General features: G+C 37.9%; 1 protein-coding gene and 1 pseudogene across 1 annotated transcript; one reads left to right on the top strand and one right to left on the bottom strand.

The window, feature by feature from the left end:
• Positions 1-2,575: 2,575 nt before the first annotated feature.
• LOC145782456 (uncharacterized) lies at positions 2,576-13,282 on the bottom strand. The gene is made up of 16 exons (XM_082594247.1): positions 13,098-13,282; positions 11,748-11,845; positions 11,481-11,591; positions 9,646-9,861; positions 8,768-8,866; positions 8,446-8,557; positions 7,948-8,113; positions 7,414-7,589; positions 6,970-7,052; positions 6,073-6,292; positions 5,533-5,698; positions 4,960-5,157; positions 4,445-4,568; positions 4,146-4,279; positions 3,373-3,553; positions 2,576-2,917 (listed from the first exon to the last, which is right to left on the bottom strand). The coding sequence occupies exons 1-16, from the start codon at positions 13,276-13,278 to the stop codon at positions 2,690-2,692; spliced, it is 2,493 nt and encodes an 830-aa protein (XP_082450373.1). The 5' UTR covers positions 13,279-13,282; the 3' UTR covers positions 2,576-2,689.
• A 4,585-nt stretch (positions 13,283-17,867) lies between these two features.
• Positions 17,868-19,123, top strand: LOC145782153 (dnaJ homolog subfamily B member 13 pseudogene; annotated as a pseudogene).
• Positions 19,124-19,678: the final 555 nt, after the last annotated feature.

A 19,678-nucleotide genomic window follows, 5' to 3' on the forward strand; every position in this document is an offset into this window, starting at 1 on the left:
TTTAAATAGCGATTCGTAGGCTTATTGCTAGCAAATTAACGGGAAAACTATAAATTATAATGGAAAATTATAAGGGAAACTGGAAAAATAACTAAAACGTAATTTACCGATGCTTGACATTTGTCACATTAAGAACAGGAAAGCAGTTGACTCGATGACTGATATAGTCTTTCGCTGCTTCCTGTCTGTTGTGGTATCTAGATGGCTATGATGGTGCTATTCTATTCATGTTGTGTGTAATTGTACCGTGCTATTCTTGCAACAGACAAAATAAAAGTTTTCTCTCTCTCTTATACAGTACATAGCCTATGGCATATAGTTCTAAAACCTTTACAGCTTGTTTCACCCTAAAAGGGGGATTATCTTTAAATTTATCAACTTTAGATTTTAATTTTAGACAATAGCGTTGGTATCCACGAGAATCGTAGTTGTGGCCATGCGAACGCAAGCGTAAAGAGCCTCGTTTCCAAGCTGGTTTCGATTTTAATATTGTTCATTGCCGAAAGCGTACATTCGCAAATGTATGTAGCTTACGGTACCGTAGGCCTACTTCCAAACATCGAGTGGCCTACAGGTTCAGAAGAGCATCTTTTAAAAGGGGAAACTTCTCCTTTGACAATAACTTCTAAAAGCTGGTAGGATTTTCCATTTTCTTTGACAGCAAAAACGGATCGTTCTGAAGTTCACATAATTGGAGTTGAAGCTCTGGGGGCTGTGTAGCCTACCTACTCTCACGCCCATAGGAAATATTTTTGAACAAAGTGGTATTGTTAGGTATGCATCACAACAGATCATTTACAAAGTTTTTTTGTCAATTACAAGAACAAAAATTGAAGTGATAATTGCTAGATTAAAGCAAAGCTGACTATCAGTTCAAGCGCCAAAAAAAATGGAGCTCGCGGGCCAAACTTGGCCCGCGAGCCTGCAGTTGGACCACCCTGATTTGGATCATTGATTTTTGTCAAATTACTGTTAATGAAACCGAAAGAAGAATGAAAGCAATACGACAAAAGAGGAACAAAATCACTACAAGCTCCTTGCCCCAAACGTAATAAATTTCTGGATCACACCAGGCCGCTGTGATGCTTGCTCACTGCAGGATAAAACGGGGACACACAAATATTGTATTTTCTATGTCAGTTTACGATAAATGATTTATGCAGAAAAAGTGGAGGTAGCCTGAGCCTATAACCGATGATAGATTTAGGTATGGTGGGACCGGGGCGAAATTTTTTGCGGTGGACCTATGGGAACAGCCTGAATGCAAGTAAAATTTAAAAAAATCAATCCCTCCCCCTCCAAACTTTACTTCTAAATAAAGGTGCCTAAATATTTTTCAAAATATAGGTTGTAAATCGAATCAAAAACGTCACACCGACTCCACAATCTGTTGGGACTCCATAGCCTTACAATGCAAATGGCTATGGAGTTTTAACTAAGATTTTTATCATCATTATTTTTAGCCTGTGGTAGCCTTCTGCTGATTGAAGGCCTTCCCCTTTTCTTGCCAACCTAATCAATCGTGTGTCTTTATACCAGTTTATTGTTCCACAGAGTAAAAACTTAGGAAAAGAATTAGGCTACACAGGGCTTGTCTTGAAAAAAAAAATGAGACGCTGAGTTGAATGAAAAACAAGCCACTTCAACAAGGCAGTTGCCTGCACAAAACATTTGGCGACGTGGAAGTTTCCTTCCGTATGTTGCCTAAGCCGACTCACCTCCTAAAAAGCATCTCGAATGCAAAAGTATACGCTGGATATTCTTTGTCAACGCTTCTGGATGCCATTGTTGAACATAGTCTATTCGTCGTTTTACGAGCATTTAAGTTTGGACAAGTCTTATGCTATCAACCATTGAAAGACGTTTTCCACGAAAGCGAGAGGGTAGTATTATTTCTTCTGTAAACTCCAACAAAATAGCATAGATTTACTGGTTTCGCTGATATAAAATAAGTTAGTCATTCCTAATGATGACCAGCAATACAACACCTATTGATGCAGCCTAAGCTATATATAAAATGTCGAGATTTTGTAGCAATATTGTCACTTTTTTTTTTATATAAAATTGCCGAAAAACGCTGCACCAACCAAATATGAATAGCCTATGGGTGGGCTCCTAAACAGAGATGTGGGCCTAGGCTTACTAACCGGCATTTTGGAAGCGGTAAATAGTCTAGCGTGATATTGAATATCGAGCTTACTAAATATTTGCAACATTTTTTTCATTTCAAGTAGCCAAAAAGACTTTAAACAAAACTGAAATGAGTGGACCCCTAAACGGCTGTGCCCCCTCCCCCGGTAGGTACAAGGGGCGGTTAATACGGCCCTATTATCCAAGACCACTCTTAAACAATAACATGTTTGCACTACACAATCATAACAACGCTAAACAAATAAGCTTATATATTTTTAGAAGAGTTGGGGGGCATGGCCCAATGCCCTCCCTGCGTAGGCCACTGCCTACAATTTATCCATGCTCTGTTATCTTGCTTTTAACCTAAAATATGACCACCACAACTTAAAATATGACCACAATCACTTTTTTACAATCATAATTTACTTTTGACAAAAATATTATCGCAACTTCACAGAATTGAAACCTTTAAAGTTTTAAACATTCGGTAAAGTACTTTAATGTGGCTTTGTAGGTTAGTCTGAATACACAAAAACAACCACCAGAAAACCTCAGCCTATTCAGCTAATCTAGTGTTGAGTAGTTCAAATAACGTCACAGATTCTGTGTTGCCAGGCAACGGATGACGGGATTTCTTTTCAATCACCATTTCCACCCAGGAAATATCGGAGTTTTCAACGCCGGATCTGCAGGTTATTCGCTTCAGATCATCACAAATTGAATCGTAGCACCCATCTTTGTTCAACAAATAACGCGTTGGAGTAACACCATTGAAGAAAACCACCTAAACAGTTAGATAATCACGGTATTAGCATGTTTTTCTGTAGGTATTATATGTAATGGTAGAATTTCAATGACCAGCTTGCAGTTATGAGTTTCATGGGTTGTGACAGCAAAGGGGTGTGTTAGAAAAGTAGATCAGCCAGGAAATTTAGAAATAAAGGCAACCACACTTATCTCAAACCAGACTTTTTTAACACAAAGACTTTCTTCATCTCTCTTTTAAACGATAAAACTTGGTATGTTTTGATTGAGACTGTTTGCATCTCTAAAAAAAGTCGATACATCTCAACTACTACAACCCAACGGTGAAGTTCCGAAATTAACGGCGGGTTAATCCGTTCCTGATTGCAGCGTGGTCTGATAACAGTAATCTACAACTCGAAACTTTTTTTTAATCTGAAAACCTTAATACCGACAGATAAGTTCACAACGAAGATTGCAGCTAATTTTACCAACCGCATTTTCACGCCTCAGCGTCACTGTCATCGCATCCGTGTGGTCTTCAACAACAAATTTTAAATCGAATATAATAGGAAGGATAGGAGAACCAAGAACCGTGTGTGGTTGTTCTGCGTTAAAGAAGTGTGCTTCTGCTTTTAACGATGGAACTGCAGTGTCACCAACGCAGGCGGGGGAGCTGTAGAAAAAAAAAGGTTGGCAATAAAAAATCCGTAGCTTACACTCCGTGTTGTGACACAGAGGTCTGCCTGCCCTTTACAAGAAACATACGGTACCTTTGCAAGCATGTGGTAAAGTACGAAAATCAATGAAAGCATGACTCAACCAATCAACCATGCTCACGACTTCGACAAGGCAGGAACCAAATAAGACTAATCTAGCGAAGACATCTGGGTGTGCTCTTGATGGGAGTAAAGACAAACAATAAAAAAGCGAAGTGAAGTTGATGAGCCAGCAGCAGTGAAAAATGGCAAAGTAAAAGACCACTGGCGACATGCTGGAGTCTTCATCTGCCTTTACAGCGGTTGAAAGAACGCGTTCGTTTGACAGTACCGCCGCTGGAGAGTTGGAGTATTTTGATATTGGTCTGGTATCTACCTTTTGACTGATCTGGCGTCCCTTAAGGAGCAATTGATTCCTGCTAGTAAAGCTTTGTATCATAGAGGAAGAATGCTTTAAGCTAGCTATTGTCATCACACCAAAGTAGCTGTTTCATCTTGAAAGCATATAGACAAAATGAAACTACTGCATTAAATTATGAAGTAACTGACCAGTAATAATAAATCCCGTCTTGAAAGGCAACCGGTGGTAAAGTCTTTCCTATCAGTGTTTCTTTGGGACAAACCCGGATCACTCGGTTGAAGCTTGATTTGAATTCATTTAAGTTGCTCACGCAATCGTGGTCCTGAAAAAAGTTCTATTGAAGTATTTTTGCATTAACGTACCAAAAATTTGCACAAGAAACAACGTATTTTTCTATATTCTTGAACATTGATTTAACATCTGTAGACGTTCCAATGACGCAAAACAGACCATGCAAGATGCTTTTGCAAGTTTGGAGCTTGCCTACCTCGCGGTAGAGGATGACAAATCGCTTGTCGTTCTGCTTTCGCTTTCTTGTAATGTTTTCGTTCATTTTCAGCGTTTCCCATTTGCTTTTATCATTTGGATTTTCGTAGCAATCAACCTTCATCCTGTGCGGACAAGTTTGATGCAAACATGTATCAGTAAGTTAAGCAAAACTTTCATAATGTGGCTACAAAAAGAAAATTAAGTCACTGGAAAAAGACATCATGCTTGGTTTGGTTAGCGGAAGAAGACTCGTCCCAAAACGAGATGGATCGATACAATAATGCATGATAGCGAGTTGGGCATAGTAGACCTGAAAACATTTGCTAGGAATCGGCGTGTAGCGAGATGAGTTTGTGAGGTGACTGAGAGTCGAAATCGACGGAACGGATGATGAAGAAGTTAACACGTAACGGGCAATCACAGTTCACGCTACAAAATAAAATCAAGTTCACGCATGCACACTACAAAAGCACTCCTGTTGTACCAATACCCTTAAAGGTACCGTCCACTTACGTTTCCTCTTCATCGCGATTGACAACAAACCACTGCGTTTCCGCTATTTCATCATCACCATATTCATTGACAGCGTGGTTGTTGAGGTCTTTATTCCCATCTAGTTCTTCACAAACATTCTTTTCCCGGAATGCTCGTATGAATTCAAATGCCTCGTCAGTCAATTCCAATCGTCCACCGTCGTTTTTAGCCGATATGCTGAGACAAAAAACGAACAATGTAGTCCAATAAATTTTGTCTCCGAACAGCACAGAAAACGACGGAAAAAATAAATTCAAGGCTGCTTTGTTGGATTAAAATCCTTCTTTGGCTTAAATAGCATCTTTTAACTGACTTAAGCACGTAGCTTAAGTTTTTTTAAATCCAAAGAATTCAACTGGCAGAGATGCAGACAGGGTACATATTACATACACAGTTACACAACCTTCCTGATATCACCCAGCTAGCAAATCAGTCTTTTTTACATTGATTCAACGTCTGAAAACGTTGAACTAATGCAAAGAAGGACTGATTGGCTGGCTGGGCGGAGATGTCTTGCAAGACAGTGAAAACACGCCAAGAAAAAAATCTCACCGCAACCCAGAAGCAGGACAGAAGTGAAAGACGATGTTGTCGAGGTCGCTGTGTTTACAAATCTTTGCTCTTATCCTGAAAAGCTTCGATTGCCCCACTGCCACGTCAACAGATAAAAGATCCCGGATGGTGGTTATCCGCAAAGGAGAATTCTCCCCGAATACAACTAGAAGAGTGTAAACTTCATGGAGTTAACAAGTAAAGCAAAAAAAAGAGTCCGGAACCTAGTCTTAATCTTGGAAAAATAGTCAAAATCTCATTATGACGCTTAAAAAGAACAGGTGGGGAATAAGAAATACATGATCGGACTGAAAAAAGAAGATACGATGGGCAGAATGAGATGAAGAATAGGAGTGAAGGCAATCGCTGCAAGACGAGAATCGGCTACCTCCGCCAGTGAAGGCAAAAATGAATTCGGATGATGATGATTTTCCGTTTGACACTTTCAATATGTCAGCTTCTAAATCTACCGAAATTAACCCGTAAAGTCAAAATTGTCGGACTCAAAAATGTGTACCGCATTATGAAAAAAGCATCAACCTGTGGCAGACGTTTGGTGACAGCGTGGGTTGGCCTGCGATTCCTCACTGTCCATGAGAAGGCTCTTGTTTGGGTCTTCAGAGGCACGACTAGAACTTTCCATGTTGTGAAGGACCAACTCAGCAGATTCTACTTGGACAGACTTGTCATGTGTCACGTGGTCTCTGCGTGACTTTGCTGGGGAGTCCATCCCATGCAGCAAGCACAAGGTATCTTGACTCTGAGGGAAATTGAGAAAAGTAAAGTGAGGCCAATGCTTTTGATGCAGAGAGGTTAGTTTAACTTTGCCAACGTCTCACGCGTAGTTATCTCTTCAGTTTTCTTCTAGTTATCGTCTCACACGTAGAGTAGTAGTAGCGATGACACGTTGTATTAGAAATTAAAACACAGTACGCTTCATCATTTTTTCAGCCTGTGAGAGCCCACTGCAGAGCGCAAGCCTTCCCCTTTTCATGCCAATTTACATGATTATGTGCTAGTTACAGTACGCTTAACAAACCAAAAAAAACGCTTAACTTAACAACAAAATTCACATCAAATTTTCCAAGTTCCAGGACCAGGCCAAAAATAAACTCACATAAAATCTTGTCGTTTCATCGTCGATAAACGTGAACCGACGATAAAGCGGCAATTTCTACTGGCAGGGAAAAGTAGTCACCAGTGACAAATGAGGAGTTTACTTATTTAACGCAATGAAAATCTAGCTTTGTATGCTGTCGGAAAACTAGATTATATTTAAAAAGGTCACAGTTGCAACAATACAAACGCAGTGTCTCATCTTTGTGAAGTGAACAAAAATTTCAAACTGCCACTTTCTAGAATCACTTTTTGGCATTTCACGTGGTTTTACTGCTTTCTTGATATAAACACAATTGATCGAATGAAGTTCACTATCACCTGTTTGTAGATATCATTCCCTCTCGTCATGTGTTGCGGAGGAGTCACGAACTCTGCTTCTGGGGACGGTGGCGCTGTCTTTTCTGAAAGCAATCCAGCATTGGTAATTTATCAATCTCGCATGCTTCTTACATTTGGTTAAGTGAAATGGTAAGTTGTTGTTTTGACACGTTTGTTCAGCATTAGGTTTATAACAACAAGATGTTGTGAAACAGTGGTTCTGTACAGTATATGCAGTATATTTGATAACAATCGGTGAAAATAATGCGACGCTGAAATAAGTTCTGTTTTTGATGGCTACAAAACTTAAGCTTATGGTTGTTGTTTTTCAAAGTAAAAAACAATTTCAACAGAAAACGTTTAAAATAAAATACTTAGCCTAACTTGCATGTGAAGAAGCAAGACATGTAAGGAATAAACACAAGATAAAAATGACATTCGTACTTGGAGTGGTGTCGGCATCATTCAATTTCTGCTTCTTCACATCACTGGATGGGGAACCTTCAACTTCAAATGACCGTTTCCGTTTTTCCCTCGAGTTACTTCCTTGGTCGTCGGCTGTTTGTTCCTCTTCGTCGTTATTTACTTCGTTGCCCACGAAAATAATTTTACGCATGGCCCTAACCATGATTAATGTACCATTACTGCGCCAAAGCAAGTCATACTTAAAATTTTCCATATATTTAAAGGGATATCACTGTCAGGGTGCTTGACTTACTCTGTCATGCTAAAAAAGAGCAGGGTTATCGCAGCGGTCTGTGTGTGGATTGTGCTATGAAACAACTAACATTTTACTTGACAAAGCGTCTTCGAAGCGGTTATCTCAGAAAGGGCGTCTCCGCATCGTCACAGCAAAAGTGCTTAAAATACAACATTTGATTAAACATGCCTTGAAAAATAAAACTTACATAGTCACACCACTATGCTGTCCGTTATGAAAATGTAATGTTTTAATATAGAGAAGAAATCTTTACATACATTTTTAAATTTATGACTGTTTCGCTGTCACTATCCAATGTCACGACTCCACGGTTGAATAAAGTTCCGCTGTGCAAGAACAGCTCACTGGCGTCTTCTTGGCCTTGGCTGTTGCCAGTTGGACGTATCGGCGAAGCATGTAAATTACAAAATCGAACAAAACCACCTGCAATTTTATGAAAGCTAAAAGTATAAACTGTGTCGATCGTAAACTTATCGCCGTTTTCAAGATTTTGTTGCGTTATCGCATCGGTTCCGATTCAAACACATTCCACTGCGGTTACTACACAATTTCTTTCAACGTAATAAACCAGAACACTTTGCCGTATAACTCGGCATCATTGATCACAAACTGCAATTAAAAACACTCCACAAAGACAAGTTTACGCTTTCGTTGATTTACATCATACATTAAATGAAATTTCATGCATTGCAGGTGTACGAAACATCACATGCAAAACGCATGGTAGTAGATAACAACCGTATTTTGCCACTGACCAAGTTCAATCGGAGCATCTTCAATCGTTTCCACGTGATTGTCGAATATGCTGACGTCAACAATGTAATCTTTTAAGCTATCCAGACCTTCGAGAACCCGAATTTCATCTTTCTGAAATGACATCGATGAATTTGTACAAATGTGCAATGACGCATATGACAGCGTAGCCTATGCTTTTCAAAAGTAATAATAGATTAATTACTCTGCTAGTTCAAACAACCTCAGGACAATACTGTAATTAGACCGACTACCATCACGATCAACCGTATTTCAGTCAAACAGGTCTAAGCAATGATGGTCAAAGAAGGATGTGACAGTTACCTCCAAATAGGCTCCAGGTTCAATGTTATGTGACGGTATTGTTGCATCCCACACTTTTAATATTAAGAGGTCGTGCTTTACTTTTACTATGCCAGTTACCTGCGAAAAACCCGGTCATTTGTTAATGAGTTTACAGCTTTAAGTTATGCGATCGATCACACCCTTAGCAACAGAAAATAGTTAATCGTGTAGTTAATTAAGAGCTTACACAGAAACTTGGTTGGTTTTGAATTTTTATCCTGGGAATGAGAAAGCCTCTGATAGGTTATTCCTGGCAGTTTCGCATACTTGTAAAAAGGCTTTGAACCACTTGGTTGATTGGTTTATTTTGTTGTGAAATATCATAAAGGATAAACATGAAATGACACAGCTCGCATAACGATCATAAATAATAAAGGAAAATGACAAATGTAAACTACATCATTCAAGTAAGCAAATACTTTTTCAAGTGAACCACAATGTGAAGCCATTGACGAAGGGGCGGTTACCGAAATTGATAGAGTGAAGTTTTCGATTGTCGAAGTGTTGTTGTTTGTGAATTATTCAATTCACTACGATAGGTTCCGTTGAATGGAGAGCAGTTCTTAAAATACGTTGCTCAAGCATAGGCTACACCTCAAAAACCGCACTTTTAAAATGTGTGCGACAACAGAATAATATCTTAACCACCACATTTACAAATATGCATTCACATAATACACATAATTAACTTATGCCAGTACACATGCCATGCTACAACTTTTGTCACCAACCAATTTGTTTTTATAATATAAATTGATGATATGGCAGAAAAATATAAGAATGCAAATACACAGATTACAGAAGTAACAGCAAAAACAAGATTTTTGCTTTGGTTATAAAAATGATGCACTCAATACCTGACAAACCAGATTGAAAAAACTTCCTGATGCAATATCCGACAATGTTTTATTTTTGGAATCATCAGTCCCATTTTGAGCTTGATCTAAGCTTAAGTAAGGACGCTTCGCAAGCCAATCACGCAGTGATTGAATTTTCTTTTTATCTTCATCTAAGATAGTACATGATTTTGAAATGGAAGTGCCTTCTTCTTCAATCTCAAGACCAAGGGATGCCTGACAAGACAAGGAAAATACAGCAGCATTACGGAATTTATCATCCAGAAATTGAATTTTGCATATTATATATATACACCAGACTTTTGCATAGTCCTAAATACTGGAAAAAATTAAACCACAAATTATGGGAACCGAGTTGCATATTCCCTTTAAAAAAATTGCCTTGTATGAAAAACTCCACCATAAAAAACATTGACAATAGCACAAGATCACTGAAATTACAAATAGCATTAGCAACTATTTCACAGAATGTTAGCTCTTCAGAAGCACGGTACACAGTAGTGGAGATTGGTAGCATAATATGAAAAGCATGAAATTTCTTGCTCATGTGCAATTAGCAAACATTGATTTTTCTCAGAAATCTTTCGCAAAAATAATTTCTTTAGTGTGAATGAACAAATTCAACTGGTTCTTCTAAATTTTTCTAAAATTCAAAAACAAGGACCACAGAAACTTCAAACAAACAACTTTTCAATACAATTCAAAACATGAAAACACCCTAGATCAGGGGTTCTCAACCTTTTTTGCTGTTCGTACCCCTTTGTCAGGTCAGAGCATTCTTCGTACCCCCAAAAAAATTCTGATTGAATTTTTCAGCTATATTGTGCTAAATTAAATTGCTTTTATAGCTAAAAGCTAAACCGATATTTCACACAAAAATGCAAAGATTACCAAAAGAAATTAAATGTCAGTTATTTTGTTTGTCACTTCTCAGTGAGACATTTGATGCTGCTTCATTGATAAAATTCGCTTAAACGATGGTTCGATTTTACTCAAGACAACACGTAAATCATCTTCCAGTTGCAGACAATTCCTGTACTTATTCTTGATATAAGTTACATCATGGTCGAAAAGCCACTTTCACAGTAAGTTATTAAGAGAATTAACACTATCATGGCTTCCATAGCAAGACTTGGGAAGGCTTCATAGCAAAACACCAAAAGTCTTCTAACTTTGATTTGTCAAATAGCAGTTTCAATTTTTGGCAGCTTTTTATTTCAATGATGTTCTCCTTCAAATTATCATCATCCGATATTTTTGTTATATCAAAAAGAAATGGATTTATTATCCAATGCTGGAAATAATTCAACTCACCAGCAAAAAAGTAACCATGGAAAGAATCAACCAGCATCTTTAAATGGGAATTAATTTCATTTTTGACATTTTGCAGCAAAGAGTTATTTGCAATTTGATCAAGACAAGGAAAAGTAGCAAGGTTTCGATTTTCATGTTCAGCAGCAGCAAGTAAAAAAACACATCGTTATGAGACAATGAGGCTTCTTAGCCTACTAAATAACAACAATTATTTGTAGATAATTGTTTTGTTTTTTTTCAAAGCAAAGACCGTAATGGCATAATATCATTTACAATTCCAAAATAAACTGTACTGTGAAATCTGTTTGAAAAGCTGCTCTGTGGCCCAAGGATCTTCGTACCCCTTGATGTTTAATCTCGTACCCCCAAGGGGTACGAGTACCCCCGGTTGGGAACCCCTGCCCTAGATGAAATGATATGTAGCGTCTTATGTTTATGATATGACAAACGGATGTGTTCAAAATTAAATTGACATGCATAGTTGCACACAGAAACAAAGCACCAATGTGGCATTGTAGTACCTCAGCCGGCCAAGACACCCATGACCAACCATGGGAACTCAGCAATGATACATCATCTTCAAAAATACTTGGACAAACACGATGTAATCGAATGATGTCCCATTGATTCACCTTCAAAAATATAAATATTCAAATCAATGGCAAAACTACAATATTTTGAAGCTACTTAGGTATGTAAAATGACTTTTCACACGTTAATAAGTGTGCAGATAAATGTAAGGTCTAAGAAATGAACACTTCCTACCAAACTTTTTTAACATGACATACCTTTGGAAGCATATTTTCATCACGATGAAAAAGGGCAACTTTTAAACCTTTCCCTTGACAATGCGAAGGGTCAACAATACGAAGAATACAGAAGAAATCTATAAAACAAAACACACTCATCAGTTAGCGGTGGCACACAGCAATTGCCGTGGTAAATGCTGCCACAAACGTCATAATGGCCATTTTGCTAAGGCAATAAAAATGCTGTCACAAACTGAGCACTTAATTAGAACAAAAATTGATCAAAATTTCTTCCTGTGTTATTTACTCACAGTGGAATTTTAATCAGCAGAAACATCGCACCAAGACGTCAGCTCAAACTGTTTCACTTGCTTTGAACACTCACGTGCCCCAGACACGTAACTACTTCATTTTCATGTTAAATCAACGACTCAACGTATGACAATGTCGCATTGATATAAAATTAGCAAACTGTCCAAACTTCTAAATAACTAATGACTAACCAAAATTTATCACTCCCTAAAATTTCCATTACAAACAAATATATAACAATTCTAATGAATACGCCACAATGCCTTTTGTATAGTAGTAGATGAAGTTTGCGTGGCTAACGTTTATAAACCGACGCATACGGTATCCAAGCCATTTCTTATTGAATGCTTAATGTATGCGAGGAAGTTTAAGTATGGTGAAAGAGAAGATAGAAAAAGGTTGAAATTTGCCTGCTGTAAGTTACACACAGTTGAGGAAGGAAAAGTTACAAATATCTTCTGTAAAGCATGCATAGAATTTTATGGAAGTAATCCATCCGCCCCGATAGCTCAATTGGTTAGCGCGTCACTTCTGGAATGAAGAAGCTTCAAGATCAAGCGGCGCTGGTTCGACTCTTGGGGCGTGCGCTTGAGCAACGCACGTAAGAACTGCTCTCCATTCAGCGGCATCTAATGGATGGAATAATTTCCCGGCAATAAGACTTCAACAATCGGAAACTTCACTCTGTCAATCTTGGTGACCGGGCCTGCGTCAGTGATTCAAAGCCTCTACAAGTATGCAAAACGGCCAGGATTAAGCTCTGCAAGAAGCTTTCCGAGTCCGAGAATAAAGATTCAATCAATCAATCTGAACAAAACATCTTAAGAGGTAACGTTAAAAAACAAGCTTAGAGAACTGGATCAATGACACTAAAGTGCAGGAAGCATGATCAGACGCAAAGCATACAGCAATTGCCGCCGCAATCCAAAGTTTGTTGATTTAGCAACAGCAATGTTTTTGCCATAGTAGATGGAAGCTAATTTCGAGGGCTGCACTCACTGATTTTGCAATTGTTAATTCTAAAAGTAAAAACACTGTTTGCTGTGATAAAGATTATTGTGACAGATATGTACTTACCTAATCCTTTTGATTTTTCTATTGGACGATAATCACTGACAACTCCATATATATTGATAATTTTTTTACAATTGCTTTTCATTTTTTGCACATCATCTATGCTTTTGTATTCGTATGAAGAAACATTTCCCCTTCGGGTTTTACTCCATGTTTTGGGACGTCTAGGTGAAACATCAGTCATGGTATAGCTTAATTATATTGTCAAGCCGAGGTCTACAAAAACCTGACATTTCAAAATAAACATAGGCTAGTGCGGTAATTTCCTAAATGATTAATCAGCCTCTATTTATACTCACTGCAGTGATGTTTTTTAAACAGTTTAAAAGAGCATTTGGCAGCTGTTACGTTTAACCCTAGATTACTCATTCAAGTAGGCTATAAAATAAACCTACACTTACTGGCTGGGTTTTTTTTTTTCGCTGAGACTTTTCGATCATTTGTCCGAAATGACTTGAAAAAATTCAGTCAATTTTATTTATTTCGGTCATTTTTAGTCATTTTTGGTCATATATAGTCAATTGACTATATATTTTTTCGGACATTTTGACCGAATTGACTATATTTTTTTCTGACATTTTGCTATAAAATCGGTCAATGACCGATAAATGACCGAAAAAAAACCCAGCTTACTGGTGATTAAACCTTAATTATTTTTTTTATTTGCCAACACATCTACACCTATGGGCTTTTTCATGATAGCCTAAATCATGAAGTCAACTAAATTACCGTATGTATACCAGTTCAGTTCAGTTGTTTTTATTTCTGACCATCATATCAAAAACAATACACATCAACATAGCAAAGATCGAGAAAAAGGTAGAAGCGAAATACAAGATACCAAATACAAAATACCAAAATTATTAATGAACACAAGATAATGCAAAATGAAGAGTTTGTGAAGGACAGGGCCATTGTAAGGATAATTTGGGCCTGGTGTAGCGGTCCAGAAGTTACTGCAATTTAGAAGTGACCAAGGTTGGCAAATACTTTACTACCGAATTTTTGTTTTTTGAAATGTGAAATATCATAAGCCATTATGCCGCGGTAGATTCCGAAGTGTTTGGTGTGCCTAGATCAAAAAAGTTTGAAAACCACTGGCCTAAACAGCAAAGTGCAATCCAACAAGTTTTTCATACTCAAAATGTTTCCAAAATTTGAAACAAGCCAGGGATTCAGGGCTCAGGCCTCAGGGAATGAAGAAAGGGAATTTCCCGCCACTGGGACTCCCGCTAGTCGTAAGACACTTTGTGGCGAAAGCTCCAAATATTAATAAATTGATTTTTTTGATTTGCAAAGGAATTTATTCTCACACGAGTCAGTTCAATCATAAATAGCTAAAAATCGATTTCGATCAGCTAGTAGCTAGATCATCTTCAGTTAAGCTTATTCAAATATAATAAGCTTATTATATTTGCTTATTCTATTTGAATTCTATTGAACTATGGCAGCAATGGCCGAGTGGTTAGCGCGTTGGGCTCGCAGTCGAGAGCCTGCATGTTCGACTCCAGCCACCCGCACTTGCTGTTGTTTCTCTGGGCAAGAAACTTTACGATAATTGCCTCTACCCAGTGATCGATTTCGAGTAATGGGTAGTACCAAATTTAAGTCATAAGTAGAGTAGACAACCGGAAACAGTCATTGCCGTCAGCTGCAGCGTGGGTCAGGTGTACGTCGGAAGGCGTACACCGATGCATAGCGCTCAAGTCCGCTTTCCCGCAATGCAGGATAAAGATAAACAAACAAACAAAACAAACAAACAAAAACTGACTCGTATGAAAATAAATTCCTTTGCATTACAAGACATGTAACCGAGTCGTTCATATCAAGGGTTTGACACCTGTCAGAAGATATTTCATTTTCTTTATTTTTCTGATTTGGTGTGATATTGTTTACTTTAGTCGTAATACAGACTGCAAAAGTACAAAAGAAGAAAAAGAAAATTTTAAGTTAAAAATTTTGTGGAAGGAAATGCATGTTAGTTTTAGCTGTTCTTCTAAAAAATGTCGCATAAACTTGATCAAAAATAGTTTCACAAATGAGTTTCCACAAATAAAAAAATTGTCATGAGTTTATTGCCCGTCGACTGAGTCTCCTTCAAATCAGCAGTTGAGAACTGAGCAAATGACAGTTGAGCAAGTGAAAACTGAGGTAGCAACGTTTTAGCAAGTGGCTGAAGTTGGAAAACGATATTGTTGCAATTCGGTGATGGTATTCACGTTATTCCCCGCTATTTCAGGAACACTTTCGCAAGTGCTGTAGCCCATTCGAGCACACAATCACATATTGGTCGTTGGTTAATTCTTGTTCGCTGTAGGGATTTAGTTCGCTGGTTTGAGTCTTCTTCCTCGGCTTTCTCAGTCTGAGAATGGAGATTCAAACCAACAGCAGTTGTTTTTCAATCTCAGTGGCAAACCCTTTTTATTCATTGAAGTAGCCTACCGGTAGTGTACCTGCCTCTGCACACTAATGTGTATGAATGTGTAGGAGAGAGAGAGAGAAACCTTTTATTTTGTTTGTTGCGACAATAGTACGGTACAATTATACACAATACGAATAAAATAGTACCATAGCTATCTAAATACCACAACAGACAGGAAGCAGCGAAAGACTATATCAGTCATCGAGTCAGCTGCTTCCCAGTTCTTAATGTGACAAATGTCAAGCATCGGCAAATTACGTTGAAACAAGATAGGCTGATGTTCAGTAATAACTTATTAATGAAAGAAAAGAAATCATGTGCTGCTGCGATCCTCAAGTGAAGTCCTGTGGTTTTATTCAAGTATAAACTTTATTCCGGGTGATTAAAAATAGGAAAAACTTTTGAAATCAATAAACTCTTCTAGCAAGGGCGTTTAAACTTCAGTGCAACCAAGAAAAGTTCAAGCGAATTAAATAGTACAAGGCTACGAGTAAAAACATTTTCAGTAACAGCATTACAAAACAAAAATAATCACAATTTAAAAAAAGGTATAGGCCAATTGTTTTGTCATAAAAGAAATGGCATAGGGTAGTTAGATTTACCGTGATGGGGTGGTGGCTGACTAGATGACTGCATAGTGCATATGGTCTTTTGCTACCATCCTAATTGCTCCATAATCTAACAAACAGTTGTAGGCTACAATGCATTGTTTTGACAATTACATTCAGGCTACTCTGCTTGTTTGTTAATATACGGCGCTGTTAAAACAAAATAAATTGACTTGACTTGAGCAAGTAGGCTAAATCCCATTTACTGACTTGGCAGTATCTAAACTGTAACCTACTTGCTGAGCTTTGGTTGCGATGTTATTTTATTGTGGTGAGTGGTAAACACAATAATGCAAGCATGTTATCCATTTAGGGACGGACCTTGGTTAAGCATATCTCTTTTCAAAAAACTGGAAAGTAGTCTAAATGCATTTTTTATAACATTAAAACAGATTTTAAAAATTTGTATAAATGTGTAGCCTACTTCTGAAAATTTAATTTTTTTGTTGAAGTTTTGTCTTTGTTGCTTTGAAGGCATGGTGTGGTTTCTTTATTGCGCAATCCTCCACTGGATTTTTGGTCTTCTCCATTGTCTTTATGGACTGAAACTCACACAAAGTTTATGGTCGCTTCTTGAAGAGTACTGGTTGATGATAAAAATATGTAGGGGAAAATTCCTGTGTAGAAAAAGAACATAAATATTTCATAAAACCATTATTTTTTAAATATTTGTTTGGCAACTTTGTTCAAAAGTTACGTCGCCTTGACAACGCAAGCAGCCAGCTGATTTTGAACCTAATTCTGCGAGAGCAATCGAGAAATGCGTGGATTGAAATCCGATTGATTGATTAAACCTTTATTCTCGGACTGGGAAAGTTTCTTTGAGAACTTATTCCTTGCATTTTCGCATACTTGGAGAAGCTTTGAACCACTGACGCAGGTCCGGTCACCGAGTTTGATAGAGTGAAGTTTCCGAAAGTTGAAGTGTTGTTACTGGGAATTATTCCACCATTAGGTGCCGCTGAATGGAGAGCAGTCCCTAACGTGCGTTGCTCAAGCCCACACCCCGAGAGCCGAACCAGCGCGGCTTGATCTTGAAGCTTCTTCGTTCAGGAAGTCACACGCTATAACCAACTGAGCTATTCGTGGCGGAAGCGGGTGGATCATGAGTGGTCTTTCAATTAACCAACGATTTCGTTACAATAACTCCTTGTTGCCGTGTTTTTGTGTAGCTGAGTTTTTTGTGTTCTCTAATTTTAGCCGCAGTTTTTGCCCGTTCGTGTGTAACAGCTACCTTTAATAAGTTAATAGCTGTTTATCTGCTAATAAATTTCATACAAATATTACCCTAAAAGTGTTTCCAGAAAGCACTATAATCCATTATTTGAGTTTAATTTTTCAAAAATTTTCCGGGGGAGCATGCCCCCGGACTCCCCTAGAATACGCGTGCCTTCGGCACGCTCTCACCCCCCATCAGCTTTATTGCTTCCCTTGCTTAACCCACCAGGATACGCCACTGCACATTAAGTAGCGATGTCTTAAATCAAACACTTTGTCGTTCTCTTCAATTCATAAAATATTTGGCCCCCCCCAAATTTTTTTTCTGGCTACGGCACTGGCCTATATAGGCTTCAGGACTGTCGTTCGATAAACGATTGATAGCCGTAAATCTTGACCAGTGTTTTTATTTAATGTTGGTCAATCAAATAAACAAGTTAATGGAGGTTATATGGCAGTAAGAAAATTGGAAAAATCAGTAGCCTACCTAACTGTAAAATTATTTTCATATGATGTCACAGATTTGCAAAAACCATAGGGTAGGCTAAGCAAAGCTCACTGAAAACACTGCCATGGGTGTAGATTACTATGCTACTTTAGGCTTAGGAAAAAATGCGACAGATGCTGAGATAAAAAAGGCCTACAGAAAACTAGCTTTGAAATACCACCCTGACAAAAACAAAGATTCGAATTCTGTTGAAATGTTTAAGAAAGTTGCAGAAGCTTACGATGTCTTGAGTGATTCCCAAAAACGTGCCACATACGATCAGTTCGGTGAAGAAGGATTGAAAGGAGGAATTCCATCACATAATACTAATAGTGGCAACTTCACTACGGGGTATACTTTTCATGGGGATCCCAATAAAGTTTTCCAAGATTTTTTTGGTGGACTTAATCCATTTTCTGACTTCTTTGATAGAGACGGAGATTTTATTACCGGTTTCGGTGGGATGCGAGGAAGAGGGCAAAGAATGCAAGATCCTCCAATAGAACGAGATTTATTCCTTACTCTTGAGGAATTGTTTCACGGATGCTCAAAAAAGATGAAAATATCTCGTCGCGTGATGAATGAAGACGGTCACACTTCCAGCATTAGAGATAAGATTTTAACCATAGAAGTGAAGCCTGGTTGGAAAGCAGGGACAAAAGTGACGTTTTCACAGGAAGGAGATCAGGGCCCAAACAATATACCAGCGGATATTGTGTTTATTGTACGTGAAAAAAAGCATCCTGTTTTTAGTCGAAGTGGTAATAACCTTATATATTTGTCAAAACTTGCTTTAGGAAAAGCTTTAATTGGTTGCAATATTGAAGTACCAACTTTAGACGGACGATTACTCAATGTTCCCATCAATGACATCGTACATCCTAAATATAGTAAAACTGTTCCTGGAGAAGGTATGCCCCTCTCTAAACGACCAACACAAAGAGGAGATCTTGTTGTAGAGTTTAATCTAATCTTTCCCACTCATCTTTCACCAGAAAAAAAGCAACTAGTTAGACAGGCCATGTTAATGTAGCTCTAGCAAATAATCTGAATTTAGAATTTCCTATGCTTTTCCTTTTTTGTTGGCCAGATTTATTGGATGCATAGTACAAGTTTGTTTTTGGGCATTGAAAACATAGATAGTCTATTCTTTTTTTTTCTATTTACCGTAACGCAGTAGCACATTGATTAATTATTGACAATTACAAGTTCATACCACATCCCATACATATTACAAGATGCAATTACAAGCCTATCGTGCCGGTATAGTTTCCAGAGGTGATATTAAAAAGGTTTGCACAAAATTAACCCTGTTGGGCCCACTCTAAAAAAACACGTTCAAAAAAATTTTTTTTGCTTTTCAGCACTTTGTTTGTGACTCATTTAAACCAAAAACATGTTTTTTGGGAATGCTGCCATTTTCGGCCAAGTTTTGGGCCATGTTGCATATATGATACATTGGGCCTTGAGTGGTAATTAGCAGACAGCATTGTTGATATGGTGGAGTGGCAAAGATGAATGTAGATAGAAATTCTTTGTTTGGAAAAACCCTGTCAAAGACTGTTAACTTTTCCGATGATGAGTATTTGGGCCAAAATTCCCCAATGATCTTTAGTGATAGATTATGAAGCTTCATCCGAAAAGCAAAAATAGTGTCCTATTGGAACTGAATGATGCAAACCACAAAACGCAATAGCAAAAATTTTACTTTTCAATTGTGAAAATCATAAAAGCAATTTCGGGTTTCCACAAAGCATAAGCGGATCTAGCATTTTGAACAAAAAGTGTTCGTAGGCTAATGTTTTGAAATTTGCTTGCATCTTCCCCGCTTTTCAACTTTGATCGGCCA

This window comes from Aplidium turbinatum, chromosome 13 (assembly GCF_918807975.1).
Source record: "Aplidium turbinatum chromosome 13, kaAplTurb1.1, whole genome shotgun sequence".
Classification (NCBI taxonomy): Eukaryota; Metazoa; Chordata; class Ascidiacea; order Aplousobranchia; family Polyclinidae; genus Aplidium; species Aplidium turbinatum.

Excerpts from the sequence above, each read along its gene's own strand:
- LOC145782456 (XM_082594247.1), bottom strand. The coding sequence starts at position 13,278 with ATGACTGATGTTTCACCTAGACGTCCCAAAACATGGAGTAAAACCCGA. Across the intron at positions 8,558-8,767 it reads AACCTGGAGCCTATTTGGAG|AAAGATGAAATTCGGGTTCT; the intron begins GTAACTGTCACA and ends ATGTCATTTCAG. Across the intron at positions 8,114-8,445 it reads AGATGCTCCGATTGAACTTG|GTGGTTTTGTTCGATTTTGT; the intron begins GTCAGTGGCAAA and ends ATAAAATTGCAG.